Consider the following 22,221-nt stretch of genomic DNA (forward strand, 5'->3'; position numbering starts at 1 on the left):
GATAATAAATATGATTAGTGTGTTTCAATCACTTCATAAATAAATATTTGAATTACTTCTTTCTAATATGTCACATGTTGGTTAATAACATCAATGTAGCAAATTTTTTGTATTACTTGTAGCACTACTAAATAAATTTTTGTTTTTAAAAGGTCGAAAACGAAAATGTTGAAACAAGAAATTGCCTAACGGGGATGGATCTGGTTTGGGCCAACGAAGAACTACCTAACGGAGAGAGAGAGATTGAAAGGGCCCACTTAAACCCAGGTTTTTTATTTTGTAGATATGGGCTAAACAATCTAACTGGGCCTTATGCGGGCCATAAACTTAATCAAGCGGAGTTGTAATGTTTGTATGTACGCACCAATAAAAATAAAAACACCTAAATTATATATTATACACTATTTTTTATTTGCTTAGCTCCAGATTTTTTTTTTTTTTCAGGGGCATTAAGAAACTTCAATTAAATAGAAGGTAATAAAAAAAGAACTTGAATATATCAAGTTATCAACCAAATAAAAAATTAATATATGAAATTTTACAATTTTCCTTTATGAGATTTCATATTTTAAAATAGTTATATGATGATAGTTCATTATAAGTTTTCATTATCTATTGTTAATGTGAGTAAATGTGACCATTTTATTTTATTACGTTTGTATAATTTTTTTTATACAGTTATCTTTGTTCTTGTTTTTATAAAAATATTTTAAATTATATGCCAAAACTCAACTCATTGGTACTTTGTTAATTATTGACCTACACACTCATATTCATTCATACTTAACCAATCAAATGCTTCTCATAAAATTTAAAAAAAAAAAAATCAAATGCTTAACATAAATAATACAATAACTTTACAATAATATGATAACAATATGCACACATGTAATAAACCTTTTGTATTTCTTAAAATAAATTATATAAAATTATGTTATATTTATATTATACACACACACATTCAAACAAATACACATATAATCTAAATTTATAATAAAGAGAGATGTACCACAACTCATAAACATTCACTTTTTATTCTTAGAGTCAAAGATATCGAGATAGTCAAATACAGAGGAAAGATGAGATTAGATTCATAAGAATGAGATTAGAGAGAGGAAGTAAGAGTGATCTGTGATTTGTGTTATTATTTGGTTTTGGATTGGGCTAATATGTGAATAGAGAGTCAAAAATACTTTTAAGTGTAAATTAAACTAATAAAACAAATTATATATATAGTATTTTTCCAAGTTAGAGAGTTCATTTGAACCCTTGAAGATAATGAACAACCGCCCTCGGCAAAACTCATAAAAAATTATATTCAAGATGAATGAAAGTTATAAAACTGAAATAAATATATTAAAAATTACATAATTGAATAGAATTTTGAATTAAGTTAGACAATATAATTTATAATTTAGTCAAAAGATTCAAAAGAAAAAAGACTATTATTAAGTTCACAATATTTTCACAAAAAAATCCTATGTGACAAGCATTTGCTAATTCTAATACAAGTCTACAATTGAAATTATGTTTTTGCCCAATAGCTTGCCACATGTCATGTAGAATTTGTTATAAAATTATAATGCAAATATTGTGGCAAAGTACAATTTTCCAAAAGTTAAGGAGCCTATATCGATATATGGATAAATATTAGAGGAAGCTAGCTCTAATAGTAGATTAGTACAGTGAGTTTAATAGTCACAGTGAGTCCCAAAAGCTCAGCCGAGAAAAATGTCAAAGCTGGGTTATCTCGGAACCGCATTGAGATCCAACTTTTCGGTTAAGGCGAGTCATGGCATCCCAGCCTCGTGGCTTCTTCGCGAATCGCCGAGAAGGTTTTCGACCGAGGCAGAGCAACCGCCTCAGAATTCACCGATCGATCCATTTCTTCAAAACGCCACGGACACAGGTTCGGACATTTCGAGCTTTGATTTCGCCATTTTCGTAATTTTCAGTCATAATCATAGGCTTAGGCTTAGGTTTTATTAGTTATCCAGTCTGGGTTTTTTTTGGGGTTATCGAACAGTAGGGTTTATGAGAGAGGTTTTAGGTTATGTTGTCCTTTTGACTCTGTTTGGTTGCTGAGAAACTGTTGGAACTGTTATAAAGAAAATAATAATAATTATAAAAATGATTCACGTAGCGTTTCACTGAAAAAAATGTTTTAAGTTTTTAATATTTTTGGCTCTGTTTGGTTGCTGAGAAAATGTATGAAATGAGCATAATTTATAATAATAATAATAATAATAATAATAATAAAAAAACCTTTTTTAGTACACAAAATATATCATTGAAATAGGCATATAGTTTGTACTCTCTCTCTTGAATGATATCAGGTCTGGTCTATGGGAGGTTACTTGGAATTACAAGGCATATATTTTTGGCTATGTATGGTTGCTGAGAAAATGTTGGAATTGAGCATAATTTAAAGTAATGATAATTTTAAAAAAATAACCTTTAAAAACACAAAACATGTCACTGAAATGGGCATATATTTTGTACTCTCTCTCTTGAATGATATCAGGTCCGGTCTATGGGAAGATATTTGGAATTACAAGGCATACACTGAAGACAGACATTATCAACATGCTTAAAGGGTGCAATTTGACCATAGATGATGTGAAAGTTAACTACAACTGGAGCTTTATGCCAATTGGAGTGTAATCTTCCCTTGATTTCACTTTGCTTTTTAGAATTTTATGCATGTAGTTCAGTATTCAAGCATGCATATTGCCTGTTTTCTGTTACATTTTATTGATTAAATAAGAAATGTGTTTGTATTATATCTTTCTAGAAGCCGGTAGAGAATTCTGATTTATGCTTTCTGCTTGCAACACATTGTGCATTTGTTGCTTCTATTCTTTGACCTTTTTTTTCTTTGTTTGCACTTAGTGGATTTTACATAGTATTGTTTTGATACCTGGAAGTTTTTCTTTTTTCTTTTTCAAATGGGATCTATTGCTATTATCAGGATGGTGCAATTTCCTTTTCGTAATGCCTATGATCAAGCTTTTAGGGTGATTGGAAGGAAGGGTCGATTGTACAGATTGGAGAGGGTAATGTCACTATAAACACATTTGCTAAGATATAATTGATTAGGTTGTGTTATTATGCAAATATGTCTAGGGATGATTATGTTTGTTTTCTTGGATGTCAGGGTGATCGTTCGCAGTGGGACCTTCTTATGCCCTATAATGGAAAAACTGTAAGTCAAAGTTCTCAATTATGTGTGTTTTTTTTTTATTCTTTAGTTGATGTAGCAGTTGTTCCAAAGCTCTATCTTGTTTTATGCAACAGAATTCACTTGTTGTAGAACTTAAGAAATATAGGTTGTTAGAACCTAGGATGCTACTTCGTCCACATAGGGGCTAAATGTTCTCCTAATTTGTAGAATGTTGATTGACATTTTGAGAGTGGATCAAGAAATGGTACATTGATTCATGATATCTAAAGTGTGGGTTCTGATACTGAGCCATGTTTTAGATGAATAGTTTGACTGGGTTATGTGATGAAGTTGTAAGCACCTAATCCCTCTGTAACTTGAGAGCACAATGATTTTATCACCATGCTACGCCTCCTTCTGTCTCTAATTGAGTATATTCCAATTATTGACAAAGTTCCCATGAACTTGAATCTTGGATTACCATGTCAAAACTACTACTCTCTTGAAGAACTATTTTATTAGTTATGCAGATTCTCTTAATTATTTCATAAATTGTTCATACATATGGCATATATATCCATGCTGAAGAGCATATGGACTATTTTATTTATTTTATCTTATCTGCACAATTTCATGATTATCCCTGCTGCCGTGTCAACATTGTTAGTTGGTATAGCTGCTTATGTCTGAAATTGAGGCATTCTCTGCAAAGATGTTTTGACTTTGCATATTGGGTTTTGTGTGTTAAAAATATGCCACAAATTTGTGGAACCTTAATTGTTGCAATAATATCCAAAACTCTTTGCAGTACATATGTTATCTGCATTTTATGGTAGATCTTTTTGAACTTGGAGACTGCTGGCTGAAGCATTGTGACTTTTTCTAGTATTTACATGAATTTTTTTTTTCTTACTGTACATCTAATGATGTAATTTTCCCTTGCCTATTTCTGTCAGGTTTTACTGCAAGGGCTTCCTCGAAATGCTCTTCCAGAAGATGTGGAACGCTTCCTGACCGGTTGTGTATATGAAGCATCCTCAATTGAGATGTTTATGAGGTTTATGTCAATTAGTTTTTAAAAATGTTAAATATTGTATACATTTCTTCTAATAATTTTCTCAAACTGAATCCTTTTCTGTACCATTGCAGAGGTGCATACCCTGATGCAATTAGAATGGCAACAGTAAACTTTCCTTCAAAGAATGAAGCAATGAATGCATTCATCAAAAAGAACAGAGGCATCTGTCTTAATAATCAAATCTCCGTGCGCGTCCTCCAGTAATAGTTTGGTCCCTTTTGTCTCCTATATCTGGTGGTATTGGTCGGTGATTTAAAGCAAGGGTAGGAATTGTTATTCTAATTGCACTTGCTTTGATTTTGTGCCTTAACATAGATAGGAAATTTCCTATTTTATGAGAGGCATTTTTCTTGGGCATTTTGAAATCAATTTAAATGTTCTGGAAGCATGTTATCTCTTACAGTCTTATTTATGTTTTCGTTCATTAGAGAAATGAAAGACTGTTGTTTTTGTACAACTTAAAGAAGTCAATCGCTAAATGCAAATTGGTAAGTGTAGGCAACCTTTTTAGCTTCTTGTTCACAATTTGGTTAGTTTTATCAAGTGAGTGCATTTCATTTTTGTCCTAAACTAATATTTGAGGATAAGAAATGAGCCTTGAAAAGCTATTAAGGAGATGAGCAAAATTGTTCCTTCTTCCTACATGCTCTCTTTGTTTATCAGTTGAAACGGACTTTTGAACTCATTGAAGCGAAGCATCTGAAATCAATATGTATGTTTTTTTTTTTTTTCAAATTCCATTTTGATAATCTGCAATGATCGAATATTACTTGGTCTACATGAAGCCATTTAGACGTTACAGTTTTCAATGATTGGATAATCTCCAATGGTGGATGCTTCTTAATCGAGCTTTTAAGTTAATGTTTGATCTAATTGATCCTGTAGCTACTGGGAATGAATTTTTCTATATGATTGGTGATAATGGAGGTGACAGAATTTTGATGTTGAGCCTAACTGATTCCTATCGTTTAATCAGGTTGATGCAACTGGGATTTTGAATGATCCCATTAGAATCTCTTTATAAGAATTCAGAAAATTTTGCACAATCCTAATAATAAGCTGTCCATGTCATGCCTTGTGCAATTTAAGTATTATAATAAATATCATTTGTAATAGAATCACTATTCCCATTTATGTTTGGTAACAATACAGGAGAAGAACCATAAATCTACAATTTGGCATTATTTGATAAGACGGTGGAAATGCTTCTCAAAAAAAAGAAAAAAAGAAAAAGAAAAGAAAAGATAAGATGGTGGAATAAAATCATGTGAAGTTAAATTTCCTAAAATACCTTTATCAATAAAATTAAGTTTACAATTTTTATGGGTTTAGCTTAACACCTGTTTATGTATAAATTGAAACAATTTTATATTAATCTACTTGTCTTTTGTTAAAATTAATGACTTCATATATTTTTAAAAAGAAAAAACAGATGATAACAACTTCTATAAACGATAAAGTCTTAATTCGACTATTTGAATAGCATGATGTCATATGAAATAAGTTTGGAATTAATATATATATATATATAAAAGTTAATCTTACAACCCATATAATTGATGTAAGTTTAAAACTTCCAAATATATAGAAGGCTAGAAAACATCATAGTCATCTATAAGATTTAAGTTACTACCATGCACCGTTGGCGTGATGATCACTCCACAAGTATAACTGTGAAGTAACCATCATTTATAAGATTTAGATTAATACTACGCACCCTTGGTGCGATTGTCTCTCTACAAGTATAAGTGTTTATGGAGTGTGGAGAATAAAGGTTGAGGTTCAAGTTTCTAAGAAGGAGCATCATACATATATTCACTTATTAGATTAAACTAGAGTAGAATTTCTATCATGTAAAAAAAAAAAAAAGTTTAGATTATCCAACTTTTATCAACTACTCAAAAGTCTTAGAGCAACCACATCAGCTCGTTTAAAAGATTCCGTCTATTTTACACAAAAAACCTACTTTTAAAATTTTACACATTCACTTTTACAAAACACCCACATCAGTTCATCTATCCTACCACCTCTATTAATTAAATAATCAATTTCCTCACTTTTTTATTATTTCTCTCAACTACCACACATATACGCGCGCCTCTGATTCATTTCTCTCATTTCTGTTCATTTCTCTCTCTCTCCTTCTCTTCATTTCTGATTCGCTCTCTCTACTTCTCTTCATTTCTGATTCGCTCTCTCTCTCTCTACCCAGATCAACTCTCCCTCGATCAACTCTCCGATCTGCCCCGATCCGCTCCGATGCACTCGCTCTGAGCTCCGATCCACTCTGACACGCTCCACTCTCCCTCTCGATCAACTCTCTGATTTGCCCTGATCCGCTCCGATCCACTTGCTTTGAGCTCCAATCCGCTAGCTCCGAGCTCCGATCCACTCCGATACGCTCCGATCTACTCTCCCTAGCTCCGATCCAGTCAAGCACCGATCAAGCTCCGATCAAGCGCCGATCTGTGTTTGTGTATCTATGTTTTTTTTTTTTTTTGAGCAAGTGTGTCTGTATTGATTTTCTGTGTGGATGTGTTTGTGTGTGGGTGTGTTTGTGTGCATCTGAGGAAAAAGAAGAGAATGAGGAGTTGAGTTTTAGCTGGGTTGGTTGAGCACGGAAAGGAGAGAGAAAAAAAGGAGCGAACGAAAATGATAAAATAATGGTATAAACGAGCTACAATAACCGTGTTAATATACACGGTTACTGTAGCTTGAAGATGAATTTACAAAATTTTAAACATTTTTAAACCCACTGATGTGGTGTTTTTTTGCTCAAAATGTGTAAAATTGGTAGTTATGTTTATTTTAGAAACTTTTACATCCACTGATGTGGATGCTCTTATTTCTCTCCCCTTCCTCCAAAATAATTTGATGGAGATGAGAGATTTTAACCTTAAATATATCCATTAGAAACATTAGATGATGTGGATTAAGCTATTGACCTAAAAAGTGTATGTTAATAAGTCCCTTTGTGCAATATTCCTCTTATATGGCATGTTGAAACAAAAATATATCATTTCATGTTAACAAGCAATCAATTTTGTTTCTAGTGATGCTCCTTTGTGGTAGGCCAAATACCTTCAAGTTTCAACAGCTCCCATTGATTCTTAACCTACATTCAAATGCTACTGCTCCATTGACTGCCTTGTTAAGATTGCTTAATGCATCATTTAATTGAAAACCAAGCATGTTTGCAACTTCTTTCATTGCTCTCACCATATTATCTTTAGTTCTTTACTACTTTGACCTCTTTTCATTTTTCAAGCAAAATGTCTAGAGGTGGGAATTTATGTGCAAGTCAGGTGCTAATGAATCTCATTCCCCAATCAACCACAGGATCACGTTTTCATGAATCTCTTGATGATAGGGAGGAATGGGTGAAAGGGCTTTGGTCAATTGGCGACTTTTGAGTAGTTGAAGAAAGTTGGATAATGTAATTTGCATAAAAATATATAAAAAATCCAAACTTGTTTTATAAGATTGAATTTTGACTTTAATGTTCATAAAAAGACAGTATCAATCTTTTCCCCTTTTGAATTTCATAGAGAAATTAATTTTGAACAAAGGAAGTAATATTAATTTAAGAATTTTCAATTTATACATAATAAAGATCTTAAGCTTCCCTTCACTGCATTTATTAATAAAGCCATTTTGGAAAATTTGACTTAAATATGATTTCATTTCACCATCTTATTATGTAGAGTGGAATACTATTTTGGGATTCTATCCCATTGTTATCACCACATAGATGAATAGCAGTTCTCATTCCAATTCAGCTTCTTATACTAAATTCTATTCCCATGCAATCACCATTAGAATACCTTAAGATTCAGGTGTGCCCCCAGATCTTGGGCTTTCCTTGCTGCAACTATTAACAAAACCAAGGAACCTCTCTTTCGTCTAGTACTCCACTGATTCTACGGCAGCAATGTATTATGTCTCTAAGCATTATATCATCACTCATCAGGCAGTAGAAGGCAGGCACCTTGGTAATCTTGCTTCCAGACCCTTGCTAGTATGATGACCAACTTTCTCCAAAATGGTTCCCATGAGATTGAGGACTGTCAAAACTCTATCTCTAGAGGAAATAAACAAATTAGAACACATCTCTGGAACATAAATTCATCGTGTAAGTGGTTCCATCTCAATGCAGTGCACCAGACAGGTCTGAACTCCAGTGTTTTGTGACATTTGCACTCTGTTGTTGAAAGTCCATTCAATGAATGCAACATCACACTGCTTAAAGGCAGGTACTAAATACCTATGAACTGGACTTTGACTGATGTAGACAACAACATCATAGTGCCATTTCTTAACTTATGCTATCGAAAATAAAGCATTGTCAACTTCCTCATGCATTTCAGCCTCATAACCTAAAGGTTTCATATGGTCTACCAAAAAGTCCAACACAAAAACAATTTCAGCCATTCTAGGGTTTGACCTGTCTTCTGCCCTAAATTGGTACACGCTATCTTTTATTTCAACCCAACTATACCCTGGTTTTGTTTTTAGCCCTCTATCTTTCATCAATTTCCGCACTCCAGCTGCCTGATCCCAGTACCCCACGCTGGCATACAAATTTGCCAATTGCACAAGGGTAGCAGAGCAACTTGGTTCCAGCAACAGCCTGTTCTCTGCTGCCCGGATGCCAATCCAAACACTCCCGTGAAGCCTAGAAGAAGATAGCAGGGAGCCCCATATAACAGCATTAGGATAGATAGGCATTTTTTCAATAAAATCTTTAGCCTCATCCATTAGCCCAGCCCGGCCAAGAAGATCAATGACACACGAATAGTGATCTAGATCCGGCTGCACACCCAGTTCAACCATTGAATTGAAGTAGAACCATCCTTCTTTAACAAGACCTGCATGACGACATGAAGAGAGGACACCAAGGAAGGTAATGGCATCAGGTTCAATGATTTGCTTCTTCATTTCTTCATAAAGATCAATTGCTTGCAGTGCAAGCCCATGCTGGGCATACCCCGCAATCATTGAGTTCCATGATACAATATCTTTACCATCAATCTTTTCAAAAATGAAAAGTGCATCTTCAACAGCCCCACATTTGCAATACATTGAGACGAGAGCATTAGCAATGTGGATGTATGAATTGAAACCCATTTGAATTGTTTGGCAATGAGCACTTCTCCCATGCCCAAGAGCTCCACTACCGGTACAAGCACTCAGAAGACTTGTGAAAGTAAATTCATTCGGTTTCCACGTCAAATTCCTCATCTGATGGAAAAGGTCCAAACACACATCAACCTGCCACTCTTGTGCAAATGCAGCAATAATAGCTGTCCACGACACCACATTTCTCACAGGCATTTCTTCAAACACCCTATAAGCATTTTCTAACTCCGCACATTTACCATACAAACTGATCAAAGAGCTCGCCACGTAAACATTCTCAACAAAGCCAGTTCTTATTGCAGAGCAATGATACTGAATACCGCCACGCAGATTACGCGTAGACCCGCACGAACTCACAGCATGTGACAAAACACTCGCGTCAACACCACTCTTCCTAGAATATGATTCAAGCATTTCATCAAACACATCTGTGATTCCGAACTTTGCATTTGTAGCAGCAAATTCCTCCGTTGGTAATATGTTTTGAACGAGACGAAGGTGGGTTTGTCGAGTTGAGGTGACAGTACTGGGTTTGGGTGTGATAAGGTCGAGAACTCTCAGTGCTTTGTCTAGCCGCCTCTTGCTTTGTGGTGTGTGTTTCCATTTGTGTGAAGAAAAAGGTGTAGGCTGTGATAGTGTTTGAAAACTATGAGAAAGTTTCTTCCTGGAACAGCTTTGTCGAACAATTCCATTCATTCCAAACCAAAGCTCATCAAGATGTATTGCTTTTCTTGACCTTTCTATTCATGCTTTTCAAGTTTGAGGTGAGCCATTTTAGGAAGTCTCCTTATTAGTTGTCTATGTAGTTTTTCTATATATAGCTATTTTATGGTATGCATGAAGGGTGGTGTGTGTATTGTTTTAGGTATCAATAGAATCTCTCTCTCTCTCTCTCTCTCTCTCTCTTTCTCTCTCCTAGAGAATTCTTTTGTTTGTTCTACTCAAGTATGATGAAATTTCTATCCGAGTTGAGTTGCTTGTGTTTGACAAAACGACCTAAGAATGACTTAAACGACAACTATTTATAAAGTTGAAATTACTTTGTTACTTAAAGTACATAAGTGAATTATAAATTTGTGGTGTCATTTTCGTCTTTTTGTCATCAATTCTAAATGTTTTATGCCTATTATTATCCTAACCACAAGTTTTTTTTTTTTTTTTTTCTTGAAATTACTTTGTTACTCCTAAGTGCATAAAAGAGCTACAAAATCTGTGGGGCTTTTTTGATCTTTTTGTTGTATCAATTCTAAATGTTTTATGCCCTTTATTCTCCTGGTCACATGCTTTTCTTTTTTCCCTTTTTATCCTAAATTATAGTCACTCCTTCATATTATAAAGTAGTATTTGGATCGGAATTGGAAAATATTTTTTTTAAGTGTTAAATTATTGTTCTTAGAAAACTTCCAATGACGAATCTCAACAGAAGGGATATACCTAAATCAAAACCACACACCTCCTCTTGGAGGTAATTGGCAAAATAGTTGCAATTTGTAAGAACAATTTTCTGTTTATATAGCATTTTTAAAGCGACTTGTCAAAATATAATACTTTTAAAAATGTTGATTTCATCTTCAAGTCATAATTTTATGCTGAGGTGACCAGCAATAACAAAGCAAAATTGTCAACATATGAAATCGTGAATTGAATCCATGATTTAAGCGTGGAGTCTAATCCTAACCACAATTTCATTTTAAGGCAAAATAATGGGTTGAACCCACGATATCAAGACCACATGGGACAACAATGATTTTCAACAATTTAAACAAGGACACCAAAATACAGATTCAAAAATCATCTTCTTTTAAGGGATTAGGAAGTCTCCACAAGCGTGATATTATTGAGCCAAGGTATCATCGAGCAGCATCACTAGTGAGTATGTTGGCAGTTAAGAACTCAACTTGAAATATTGATTTGAACTCACATTTTCAATAAGTATTCAAAAAGTATAGTTTTAAAATGTTGTATTCTTTAAAATAGTTATTAAAAAAGAGTAATTTTCTACCAAATGGAACTGTTCGGTATTATATTTCATGGCAAAACTTTTTTATATCATTGAAGAAAGACAAGCAGTATACAAAGTTTACAAACCACAAGTCAGAATTAAAAGTTTACATAACTCTTATGGTACTACTATAGCAGTTGGAGGCTAACTTAGCCAAGGTGTGGGGCCTGTGGGCTTCTACTAAGACAACTGCTAGAACCACAAAAACAATCCCCTGTAAATCTAAAAGTCCCCTTGTCATCTACTTGATGAATTCAATATCAAGCCCACAAAATAGTTGGGCACAGCAGTATATGACAATTTTGCCCCCTTTTTCTAAGGAACTAATTCTTAAGAAAAGGAGTTGCAGTACTCTAACTGAATATAACAATTTTTTTTTTCTTGCTCATCATTCAACATTTCAAGTTTCAACACAGGTTCCACACAAGTACTGAGAGTTTTGTTGATACTACTACATATGTGCCGCATTTGACAAGTTACAAACACAGAATATACTATGAATGGCTACTACATATGTACTGCATTTGACAAGTCACAAACATACAAAATTAAGACACTACGAATGATAAAATCATCGGATTCTCAGTTCTAAGATCACCACAAAACATTGGCTACTCAGATTTAGTGCTCTCCTCATGAGTCACATTATGTTTGTCCATCTCACAAGGCCAAATTTCAAATTACCAGTTTTAACAAGTGGATCTGTCTTTTGAATTCTCTTCATCAACCTTTGAAATTGTGCCACGAGTTAAGCCCAATGAACAGTTGAACTTCGTCTATGAGGCCTCTCGATACTCCACAATATTCTTACCCCTACTTCCCACATGTTTTACCCGGCGAGCCCGAGATTGAGCCACATTTTTTCCAGATTTATGAAGAAGTTTTTGGATTTTCTTGTTAGTCTTCAGTGCTAATGATCTCAGTGGAACTGTTATATCTAAAGGCTGCAGCACCTCTTCCAACTCATGCCAGTCAAGATCTTCAAAGTCACCATCTTCATACACCACCCTGTACCAGCCCGCTTCTTTGTCAAACTCGGTAACCACACCAGAAAAGTATCGATTCCCAAACAACTTCTGAACTACCCTTCCTTCTAACCAATCACCAAAAGCTGTATTTCTGTTTCTTTCTGCATCATTCACAGTATTACCAAGAACAGGAGTGCTGTCCATTGCAGATACATTTGGGACCCCATTAATGACAATAGCCGGTTCTCCTGGTAACTTGAAAATCCTTGTTGATGAAGACTCTGGTTCCTGCTCTGTGCTTGTGTTTTCCATTTCAAGCACTCTTTCTCACAAAGCTTGTGAAAAGAGAGAAACAGTATGTAGGAATAAAGTATGATTATCAGGTATTTTTGTAGATACATAGATCAGATTGCCTAGAATGTGAAAAATCATAACAATTAAATACTAACAAAATTCAGCCAAGAATGAACAATTGGAAAGCATGTGTGGTGCACCAGGAAAACAGAAGGCATAAACACAGTCCTGAGCAAATCTATAGCTAAATTACAATTCACATGCATTAGAATAAAATGTAGAAGTTGTGAAGACATATTATTATTTCACCCCAGTTCCAGCACATTAAAAAACAAAGTCTTGCTTCTTCTGCTGTCATTTATATATATAAAAAAAAAACCTCTTGCTCCTTCACCACATGCAGTGGTGGGTAATTATAGAAAAGCTGATTACCAAATCTTACAAAAACCAAATGAAATCCTAAGTGACCAAACATGAATTTAGTTATTTTTATGACAAAAGTTGCAACATACATATTTGCCGTTAAGTTTGTCCATCCCTGTACTCACTTTACCAACACCCGGTTCATAACCACAAGACGCCTTTAACTGAGGCCTAATCCCATTTCTAACTCTCTAAAAAGTTCACCAGATATTTCCCAATTGCCAATTGACTTCATTTGTCACAAACATAGTCTATAATCTCCAGCTAATTCAAGTTTGAACAGAAGAACGATACTTAAGATATCGTGTATACATATTACATTGTACTCAAACTTACACAAAAAATTCCCACAAAACAATAATGGTGATAAATAAACAGATATCAAATCCTTAAACTGAAAACTTAATCACACAACATTCTATTAATCTAAACATTTTTCAATTTTTTTTCTCATAATAAGCAACCAAATTACTCATTCAATGTACAATCTTATACTAACAAAACCACAACATCGTAACTAATTCCTTTACCATAATGTTTGTTTTTCCAGTTTATACAATTATCAAAAACCCATCAAAAACAAATAACATAGAATACATTTTTCACATTTCCAAAATGAAAGAAACAAAAAACCCAAAAATACAATAAATTGTAGAAAAAACCAAAAAAACATTATCTATAAGGTGCTTACTGTGAGTACCGTGTCGAAGTTCCGGCTATTCTCAACCGCCTCCGGCGACTTTGAAACCCTAGAAAGCTTTGCCCTTTTTTCCTTTTCTGGAAAACCCAGAAACCCAATAAACCCTAGAAAGCTTTTTTTTTTAGTCTAGAAGTAGAAAGCAACAAAACCTTAATTTGGTTTCAGGTGGAAATTGTTAACGATACTGAAATGGAAAAGGCAACAATTTTGAAGCGGACGAGTTTTTAAAGTTTCTGGGTTACGTTGTTGTAATTTTCCAAAAATGCTAGTAAAAATCTAATAGCATTAATATTCATTTAAAAAATAAAACCCAAGTATGATATATTTATAATTTAACTAGTCTCATCACACGCGCTTCGCGCGTGCAATGAGACTTTTCTTTTTTAGTGGTTCTTGTTAAAAAAAAACTGTATTTAATTATTTTATATATATATATGATTTTTATTTTAAAAATCTAATTTATAAGTGAATAAATCAATTTAAATCTTAATAGGAGAGTGGTCCTATTTTTTAGGCAATATTTTAATGAGAGTTGGAGTTGCATTTTTACCGGATTGTCCTTTAGTTTTGTCTCTACTTAAACATAAGACTGTAGGGGCATCTTTGAACTAAAAAAAATGAATTTTTACCGGATTGTCCTTTAGTTTTGTCTCTACTTAAACATAAAACTGTAGGGGTATTTTAGAATCATAAAAATGTGGAATCCAAACAGGGAAGCCCCTTAAATAGTAGTATAGATAATACATAATACAAATTTTTAAAGCTTCATTTGGTAGGAACCATATATAAATAAGAGGTAAGTGGGGGAAAAAATAAAGAGATTATTATTATTTTTATTGTATATATTTTATAGAGAAAATAGAAAAAGTAAAAAGATAATAATGAATATCAATTTTTTTTTTTTGTTTAAATTTTAATATAGAAGGATAAAAGAAGAGGAAATTTATTTAATAATGACTGATATTTTATATTGAAAAAAAATTATATTGATATATATGTTTCACATATTTTTTATTTTTTATTTATTTGATATATTAAATTTTAGCTATTAATTTTTTTATTAAATATATATTACTTAAGCTCAATTATTTATCTGTTGTTACAAATTCATTTGAAATCGTCCCAATAAAACTCTTCGTTTTTTTTTTTTTTTCATACATAAATTTGTCTTATTCTGGGTCAACAACAGTTTTAAAAACAATTTAAGAAAAGGATGCAAAAATATTAAAGAATATAATCAAAGAGAGGTAAAATCATATTTTTAAACATTCTTCTTCTGCTGCGTATTTTTCTCTTCACTTTTACACTCCCCGGAGGATGAATTCTATGACCTAGTTGAAAAATAGCATCCACTATTTCTTTTTTCCATCTTGTTGAGGACAAACTTTTCATACCACGTGGCTTTATTTCATTGGCGACCCGCACCATGTCAATACTATCATGAATTTTGGAAAAATCTCTTCTAAAGCCCAAAAAAGCCCATATTTACACAAAAAGGCATCAAAATCCATGGTTCAAGCTCATAGCACATCATTCCATTTTTGGCTCATGATCCAAGCTCATGAATTTCATCGAGAGAATTTTGGGAGTCGTGGTTTGGAGGGCCAAGAAGTATGTTCAGTAAAACTCTAATAGTTCAAAGTTGATAAAGAAAAGCATGTTACTTGACATGTCTTCCCCAATTCCCTGAACTCTGACGGATCAGTGTGCAATAGGTAACGTTTGGTAAGCCTCTCATATCACATGACACTTAAAATGATAAAACTCCTTATGCTCTTTACATAAAAATTAATGTCCATCATATAATATAAGTTTTAAAATATAATTATATCATTCCATATTAATTATATTATTTTATTTTCATATAAATTAATTCCAAGCACATGGCTAAATATATATTAATATCTTGTATCTAGCATTAAAAGCTCTCTTTACTCTACAAGATTTGGTTAAAATACAAAAAAAAAAAAAAAAACCATAATTACATCTCTAAAACTTCATCAAATATCAACCAATTAGTCTATTACTTACTAAAATTATATGGACTAAACATATCATTTTTCCAATTGAGGAAACTTAGCCGAAAATACCAATAACAGCTCCAGCAGAAGTTGCAAACAGCTTTTGCAGAAGATGTAACAGCTCCAGCCAAACTGCAAAAGCTCTAGCAGGTTGACCCATGTCCTAAAAATGACATCACTTGCTCATCAATGCCTAAAGAAACAAGAGGGTCTCATAAAGATTATCTTACCATCTTTAGCCAAACCATGAATTTAATGCCAAGTATCTTACCATCTCTCTCCCTCCAGTTGCACCCATTTTTCCCTTTCAAACATGAAGTCACCATGAAAGGATTCACTTCACCATGTTGCTGAAATGTTAAGCCCACTGGTGTCGTACGGCTGGAGCAGTAAAGTCTGAAAGTTGCTGAAATGCTAAGTCCACTGATGTTACGGCTGGAGCTGCAAAATATGAAGATAAGTCATTATATTTTATCTTCAAATTTATATTGTTAAGTATATTTTATTCATTATCATTTTACCACTGGATGCAAATTACTTTAATATTATCTCACCGTTTAATAAACATGGATTCACTAATGCTTCATTAATAAACATACATATTAATAAATTGATCTACCACCGTTGAATATATATTACTTGGACATAAATCATTGTTGGACGTATATTACTTGGACATAAATCATTGTTGGATGTGTATTACTTAGACACGGACCATTGCTAGACACACCTTATTATGTTGAATATAAACCATGAACTGCAACTAGACATGAACTATTGGACTTATCTCATTACTGGACATATGACACCTAATTAATTACTTTCTAATATTGGATGTCACTTAATAAACATAATAATGATGTTCAACTAAGAATTTAATTAAAGCTATCATTGCTAAGCATATTATTTATTTATTTCAACCATTATCATGATTCTTAGACTTTGGGCTTCATCTATTTTATAGGCTTAAAAATATACTGAAAGCGATTGGTCTATGCGGCCCAATGTCGAGTTGTGGGTTGAACTGCCTAAAACAAATCCAGACTTAGCAAGTTCACACTTCCAATAAAAGACACGTGGCTACGCACAAAAAAAAAAAAAAAAAAAAAACTGCCCCGACACAACTTATTTTGGGATGACAATGAGATAGGGTGAGACGAAACCTTTTATGCTTCACCTATATCCTCTTCAGTGTCTTGCAATTCCTTAACCTGCTTCATCCCACATCACGTATAATTTTAAAAATAACATGTCAACAAAATTATTTCTATAACATAACTTTAAGAGTTAAATCTTTCATTTTCTTATGAAAAACTAAAGATATCTCTGAAGATGAAATGGTTATTTGAATTAGTATATGTTTGTAAGTGCACAAATGCACCTGGCCCCAAGAACAGTTATGGGCTCAGGCCCAATGAGCCTTAAACGATATGAATTTGTAGAGTGTGGGCTTGAAACCCAGGTTAGAAGTGTGTGGGAATTAAATGACAAACTAAAAGTTGTAAATACTTGGAAACTACAAGGGATATTGTAAATCGGCCTTCTCGGACGTAAGCCAAGAGCTGTTCTTATATTATATCTTTCTCCTTGTCTTTTTTTCTTTTTTAGGTTACAAAAAGTCCCTCTCTTCTTTCTGTCTTAGATTGCCCTTTAAATACTACTCTTTTGAACACTTTTTACACGTGTTGCCCCACCTCCCCCTTAGCCTAGATATTTCCCTTCTCAGTACCTTTGAATAGTAACCAGACGTTTCTCTTCCACTGTTCAGGTGTCACTTCTCCATAAATGCGGTCAGGGTGGTAGGTGCAGGGTCTTTAATGTGGAGGTAGCAGCCTTTATCTTTGACATTTCTTCAACACCGGTGCTTCTGGGGCGTTCTAGGGTTCACCTCTCTTAACCATTGGCCTTAACCGTGTCATCCCATAATCTTTACCATGAAGTCCCGAGCTCTTCGATGTTCATCCGAGGGTAAGCTCACCCTCGGCTGGATCCTCGGACCCTCGGCGTATGGGCCGACCCATAGTACTAACAGATTCTAAACCCAGGAGCAGGTCGGCCTTCCTTAACGCGGCCCAAAAGGCCCACACTCCCATCAGGATCTTTTTACCCCCCACAATGTTGATGGAACAATTATTTGGCACAAAGCTTAATTAGTTCAATTAAGCAAAAGAAATCAATGAATCAACCTTCAAAAATTTTATGGTAACATTTATTAGAAGGCTCTTTATTACTTAAATATTAATCAACTACACGCCAATTGCAAATCAAATAATTAAAGCTAAAGATTTGTTAGAAGACATAGCCACAAGAAAAAAAATCTTGATGTGTCATACGACTTATTTTTATTTGTAGATGACATAGAAGTCCTACTTCATATTAAGGACAGTGTGCCTCCACTAAACAGGGAAAATATCTCAACCTTATCAATTAGATGTAAGGATTAGATAGACCATGCTACAAACTTGGTAGGCACTTACATATAACAAAGGGCAGAAAAGCCACGTTAAAGAAGTTAAAGATACTTCCTATGAACTTATGTGCCAGCTCCTATATTCTTTGATAGTTCTTTTCTACCTTCTTGTAGTAGTTGTCTTCCTTGATGGTCTCCTTTCGCTTCACTTCTTAAGGAGTGTAATTCTCTTTGTAAGAATAGGGAACATAATATAAAGTCTTTCAATATCTATTAGCTATATAAAAAGCACTAATGCCCCTACAATACACATTTGGTTTATTGAGTCCCTTTATCTCTTCTTTTTTCCTTTTTTTTTTTTTTTTCAAGTTTTGAAAAGTTGCTACCGTGCCAATTTGGTTTGTTCCATTGGCACGGGAGCTACAACGCTTTGGTTTTAACCTCCGCACTGTTGCTGTTTTTTTTTTTCTGCTTTCTTTTCTTTTCTTTTTTTTTCACTGTTTTTTTTTTGGCGTAATATCGTCCCGTCCACTCTTTTATATATATATATTAGTTAACACAATAAATTGTCACAATATTTTTACAATTGTTGATATGTTAATTCCTTATAGGTTAAAATAAAATATCATACTAGAATCATCCACAACTAAAACTAAAGGTATTATGAAAAAAGAAGTATTACATCCACAACATTTTTCGCTACACTTTCACAACATTGTTCATTAGGCTTTTTTTTTTCCCCCACAAACCACAGTATGCCAGTTTTAGTTGTGCTATTTTTGTCTTTTTCTTTTAAATATTTATATGTGTATGTACAGTTACACTAACTTAATAAATTCTTACAATATTTTCACAATTATTGACAATTTGCACTGTTCATTGGCCCTTTTTTTTCACAATACACTAGTTTTGCTTGTGCTTTTAAATATTATATGTCCATACACAATTACACTAACGCATCAAATTTTTACAATATTTTCATCATTATTGAGATGTCAATTTTTTAAAGGTCAAAATAAAATAATAAAATAAGAGACTGAAACCAATCACAACTAAAAATAAATGTATAATGAAAATATTATAACATTTTCTTCTTGCCACAATATTTTCACAATCGTAAGATCCCAGTTCCTTATAGATCAAAATTATAAAAAAAAAAATGTTATGTCCACAACATTTTCACAATAATTTGTAACAAATTTTATGTGGCAAGGTATTTTTGAAGGATAAAAAAGTGATATCAGTAGTGGGTTCAATTTAAAACCAATAACAACTTGTCATTTATAATTTGTTCTAAAAATGTTATGGATGTAGCATTTCTTTCAAATAAAATAAAAAATATATCTATTCGGATCCTAAAAATAAAAGTATTGTGAAAATGTTTTAATATTTTGTTGTATTCTTAAACTTCTTTTTTACTATATATAGTCAAATTGGGTGAGCCAAAATTCACTATCCTTTTCACGCACAATTTTCTTGTATTGTCTTTTTGTTTTTTTTTTTTAATGCATAATTTTAAAACCAATAATAATTTTTTACCTAAGATTTGTTATGAAAATGCTGTGGATGTAAAAATTAAATAATAAAATATTAAATTGGGACTTACCATAGCTAGAAATAAAAAATATTACGAAAATGTTGTGACATTTTGTTATATTCCTAAAATTCTTTTTTGTGTGACATTTTGTTGTGTTCTTAGGCTTCTTTTTTTGTTTAGTCAAATTTAGTAGCCAAAACTCTTTGTTTTAGGCACAATTTTCTTCAATTGGCTTTTTATTTTATTTTTAAATGCAAGGATTAAAAGTGGTTAGCCCAATTTAAAATCAGTAGCAATTTACCACCTAAGATTTATTATGAAAATATTGTGGACGTAACATTAGTCTAAAATAAAATAATAAAATATCAGACTAGGACCCACTATAGCTACAAATAAAGGTATTGTAAAAATATCATGACTTTTTGTTGTGTTTCTAGACTTTTTTTTTGGTTTATTCAATTTGTTGAACTAAAATTCATTGTTTAATAATGCATAATTTTTTTAGGTTGATTTTTTTTTACACACTGTTTCAAGTTTTTTTTTAAAAAATAAAAATAAAAACACACACACATATTGTTTTACACACACATAACACAGACACAAATTGACAAAGTAACACTTTCCTCCTTTATGTTCGGGGTAGTTGCATTCCCCCCTTAAACTAAAATTGAATAATTTCATCATTTATATTTTGTAAATGAGCATATACCCCTATTGTTTCTCTCTTAGTTACACCCTAACAAAATCTTATAATTCCTAAAATATTCCATTGTGCAATGTCTAATATACTCCTACTAAATTTTAATGTCCCAAAAAATTTCTTTGTGTATTTTGAATTTTATGTGGTAGACTAGTAGCATGCTTGGAAAGTTAGAATGATGATATATGGTGTTCTATTTGTTACCTAGAGAACATTAATTTATTAGCTTTAAATATTTTACACTTATAATTTTATCTAATAGAAACTTTGATGGCATATGTCTTTTGTTATTTTGTTCTTTTTTTTAATTTATTTTCCTGCTTAAAAGGGTATTCATTAAAAATAAGTAAGCTAAACATCGTAGTTAGACTTATAAAATAAGATAAAAAAGAATGAAATATGAATAACAAAATTTTTATTGTAGATGATTGCAAATATTTAATTTAATGAAAATCTTCAAAAAAATTGTAGCATATATTATCATTCATTGTGAAAATTTAAATATCGTAGAAAGATTATGACATTTATTATCATTCTTTGTAGCATTTTTTGGTGAGTAGATATTACATTTAGTAAATAAGTTCTAAGAAATTGTCATAGTACATAGATATTCAAATAGCTATTTTAAATTTAAGTACATGACTTCATACTTTTTCAACAAAAAAAATATCTATATTAATTTTCTCACTAAAGGGTCAGCACGTGCCTTGCACGTGTAACCCACACTAGCACGTATACATATATGAAAGTCATAAAAGTTTGTATTACTTCTATACGAAACACGACCAAGACCAATAAACACACATAGAAAAAGAAAGAAAGAAAGAAAGATAACTCCACGAAGGGCAAAGGAGCGGGTCTCACACGTTAAGATAGGATAATTGTTGGAAATGATAAACCATATATACATGATAAAATCAACTACCAACTGGAAATGTACCTTCCAATATGTTTCTTCAATATATAATAAATATTGTTTTGATCAGACGCGGAGCCAGAAATTTTGGTTTGGGGGCTAAGTTGTAATGCTAATATATTAGTTAAGACAATCCTCTACATATACACACACACACATAAATTAATTTACGAAGAGAATTTATCATCTTCAAAATTTTAATGAGTATATAAAAGTCATGTATTTCTTCTACTAGACATGTACAAAAATCTATCATTTTCTACATAGTTTAATTTGTTATATCTCTTAAATTATATGATTTTAATATAATTTCTCTTTCTTTTAAGAGCACCATTAAAATGACTCAAAATTTGGAGGGGCCAACTTCAATTTTTACATGCAACATTTTTTAAAATGTAAATAATATATATACTATAAAATAATTTTTTAAAATTTGGCGGGGCCTTGGCCCTCCACTCTTGTGTGTGGCTCCGCCACTGGTTTTGATACTTTCTTTAAATTTCCCTACACGGACTCGCAAGAATGTCAACCCCAACTTCTTTACACAACTAGCTCATTCCTTAAGAATCTTCTATATTCCTATATATATTTCTTATTTAGACCTTTTTTTTTTTTTGGTAAGAAAGGAACTTCATTAAAAACTAAAAAAGAGGAAGACCAATTGACCCAGGGCACAACTTGGGATGATAAAGGCCATACAAGTCCAATACATAAACATTAAATAGATTTGGGGGAGGGGAAGAAAAAAACATAAAATCAGAATAAAGCCTCATCCCCATTCTGGCAAGGGCATCAACACAGGAGTTCGCTTCACGGTAGCAATGTTTCACCTTCACTTGAGGGATTTGTGAGATGAGGTGCCTGCAATCA

At 32.7% G+C, this 22,221-nt stretch overlaps 3 protein-coding genes across 5 annotated transcripts; 1 reads left to right on the plus strand and 2 right to left on the minus strand.

The window, feature by feature from the left end:
* Positions 1-1,663: 1,663 nt before the first annotated feature.
* Positions 1,664-4,766, plus strand: LOC142608609 (uncharacterized). The gene is made up of 6 exons (XM_075780303.1): positions 1,664-1,909; positions 2,525-2,660; positions 2,972-3,056; positions 3,158-3,205; positions 4,120-4,220; positions 4,313-4,766. The coding sequence occupies exons 1-6, from the start codon at positions 1,732-1,734 to the stop codon at positions 4,443-4,445; spliced, it is 681 nt and encodes a 226-aa protein (XP_075636418.1). The 5' UTR covers positions 1,664-1,731; the 3' UTR covers positions 4,446-4,766.
* A 2,993-nt stretch (positions 4,767-7,759) lies between these two features.
* LOC142610006 (pentatricopeptide repeat-containing protein At2g37320) lies at positions 7,760-10,207 on the minus strand. The gene has a single exon (XM_075781723.1). It carries the CDS (start codon positions 10,074-10,076, stop codon positions 8,562-8,564), a length of 1,515 nt encoding a protein of 504 aa, XP_075637838.1. The 5' UTR covers positions 10,077-10,207; the 3' UTR covers positions 7,760-8,561.
* Positions 10,208-11,740: 1,533 nt separating this feature from the next.
* On the minus strand, positions 11,741-14,035 carry LOC142609742 (dirigent protein 17-like). Of its 3 annotated transcripts, none has more exons than XM_075781448.1 (2): positions 13,759-14,035; positions 11,741-12,685 (listed from the first exon to the last, which is right to left on the minus strand). In XM_075781448.1, exon 2 carries the CDS (start codon positions 12,660-12,662, stop codon positions 12,159-12,161), a length of 504 nt encoding a protein of 167 aa, XP_075637563.1. In that variant the 5' UTR covers positions 12,663-12,685; positions 13,759-14,035; the 3' UTR covers positions 11,741-12,158. The 3 variants fall into 3 exon arrangements, with proteins under 3 accessions (XP_075637563.1, XP_075637564.1, XP_075637561.1); XM_075781449.1 differs by having other exon boundaries at positions 11,741-12,763; XM_075781446.1 differs by having other exon boundaries at positions 13,768-14,034.
* Positions 14,036-22,221: the final 8,186 nt, after the last annotated feature.

The sequence above is a fragment of the Castanea sativa genome, chromosome 9, assembly GCF_040712315.1.
Source record: "Castanea sativa cultivar Marrone di Chiusa Pesio chromosome 9, ASM4071231v1".
In the NCBI taxonomy this organism is placed as follows: Eukaryota; Viridiplantae; Streptophyta; class Magnoliopsida; order Fagales; family Fagaceae; genus Castanea; species Castanea sativa.

What these genes read in the sequence shown, in the direction of transcription:
- LOC142608609 (XM_075780303.1), top strand. Translation starts at nt 1,732, where the DNA reads ATGTCAAAGCTGGGTTATCTCGGAACCGCATTGAGATCCAACTTTTCG. An exon ending in AGCTTTATGCCAATTGGAGT is followed by an intron (nt 2,661 to 2,971) that starts GTAATCTTCCCT and finishes TGCTATTATCAG; the next exon opens with GATGGTGCAATTTCCTTTTC. An exon ending in TGCCCTATAATGGAAAAACT is followed by an intron (nt 3,206 to 4,119) that starts GTAAGTCAAAGT and finishes TATTTCTGTCAG; the next exon opens with GTTTTACTGCAAGGGCTTCC.
- LOC142610006 (XM_075781723.1), bottom strand. Translation starts at nt 10,076, where the DNA reads ATGAATGGAATTGTTCGACAAAGCTGTTCCAGGAAGAAACTTTCTCAT.
- LOC142609742 (XM_075781448.1), bottom strand. Translation starts at nt 12,662, where the DNA reads ATGGAAAACACAAGCACAGAGCAGGAACCAGAGTCTTCATCAACAAGG.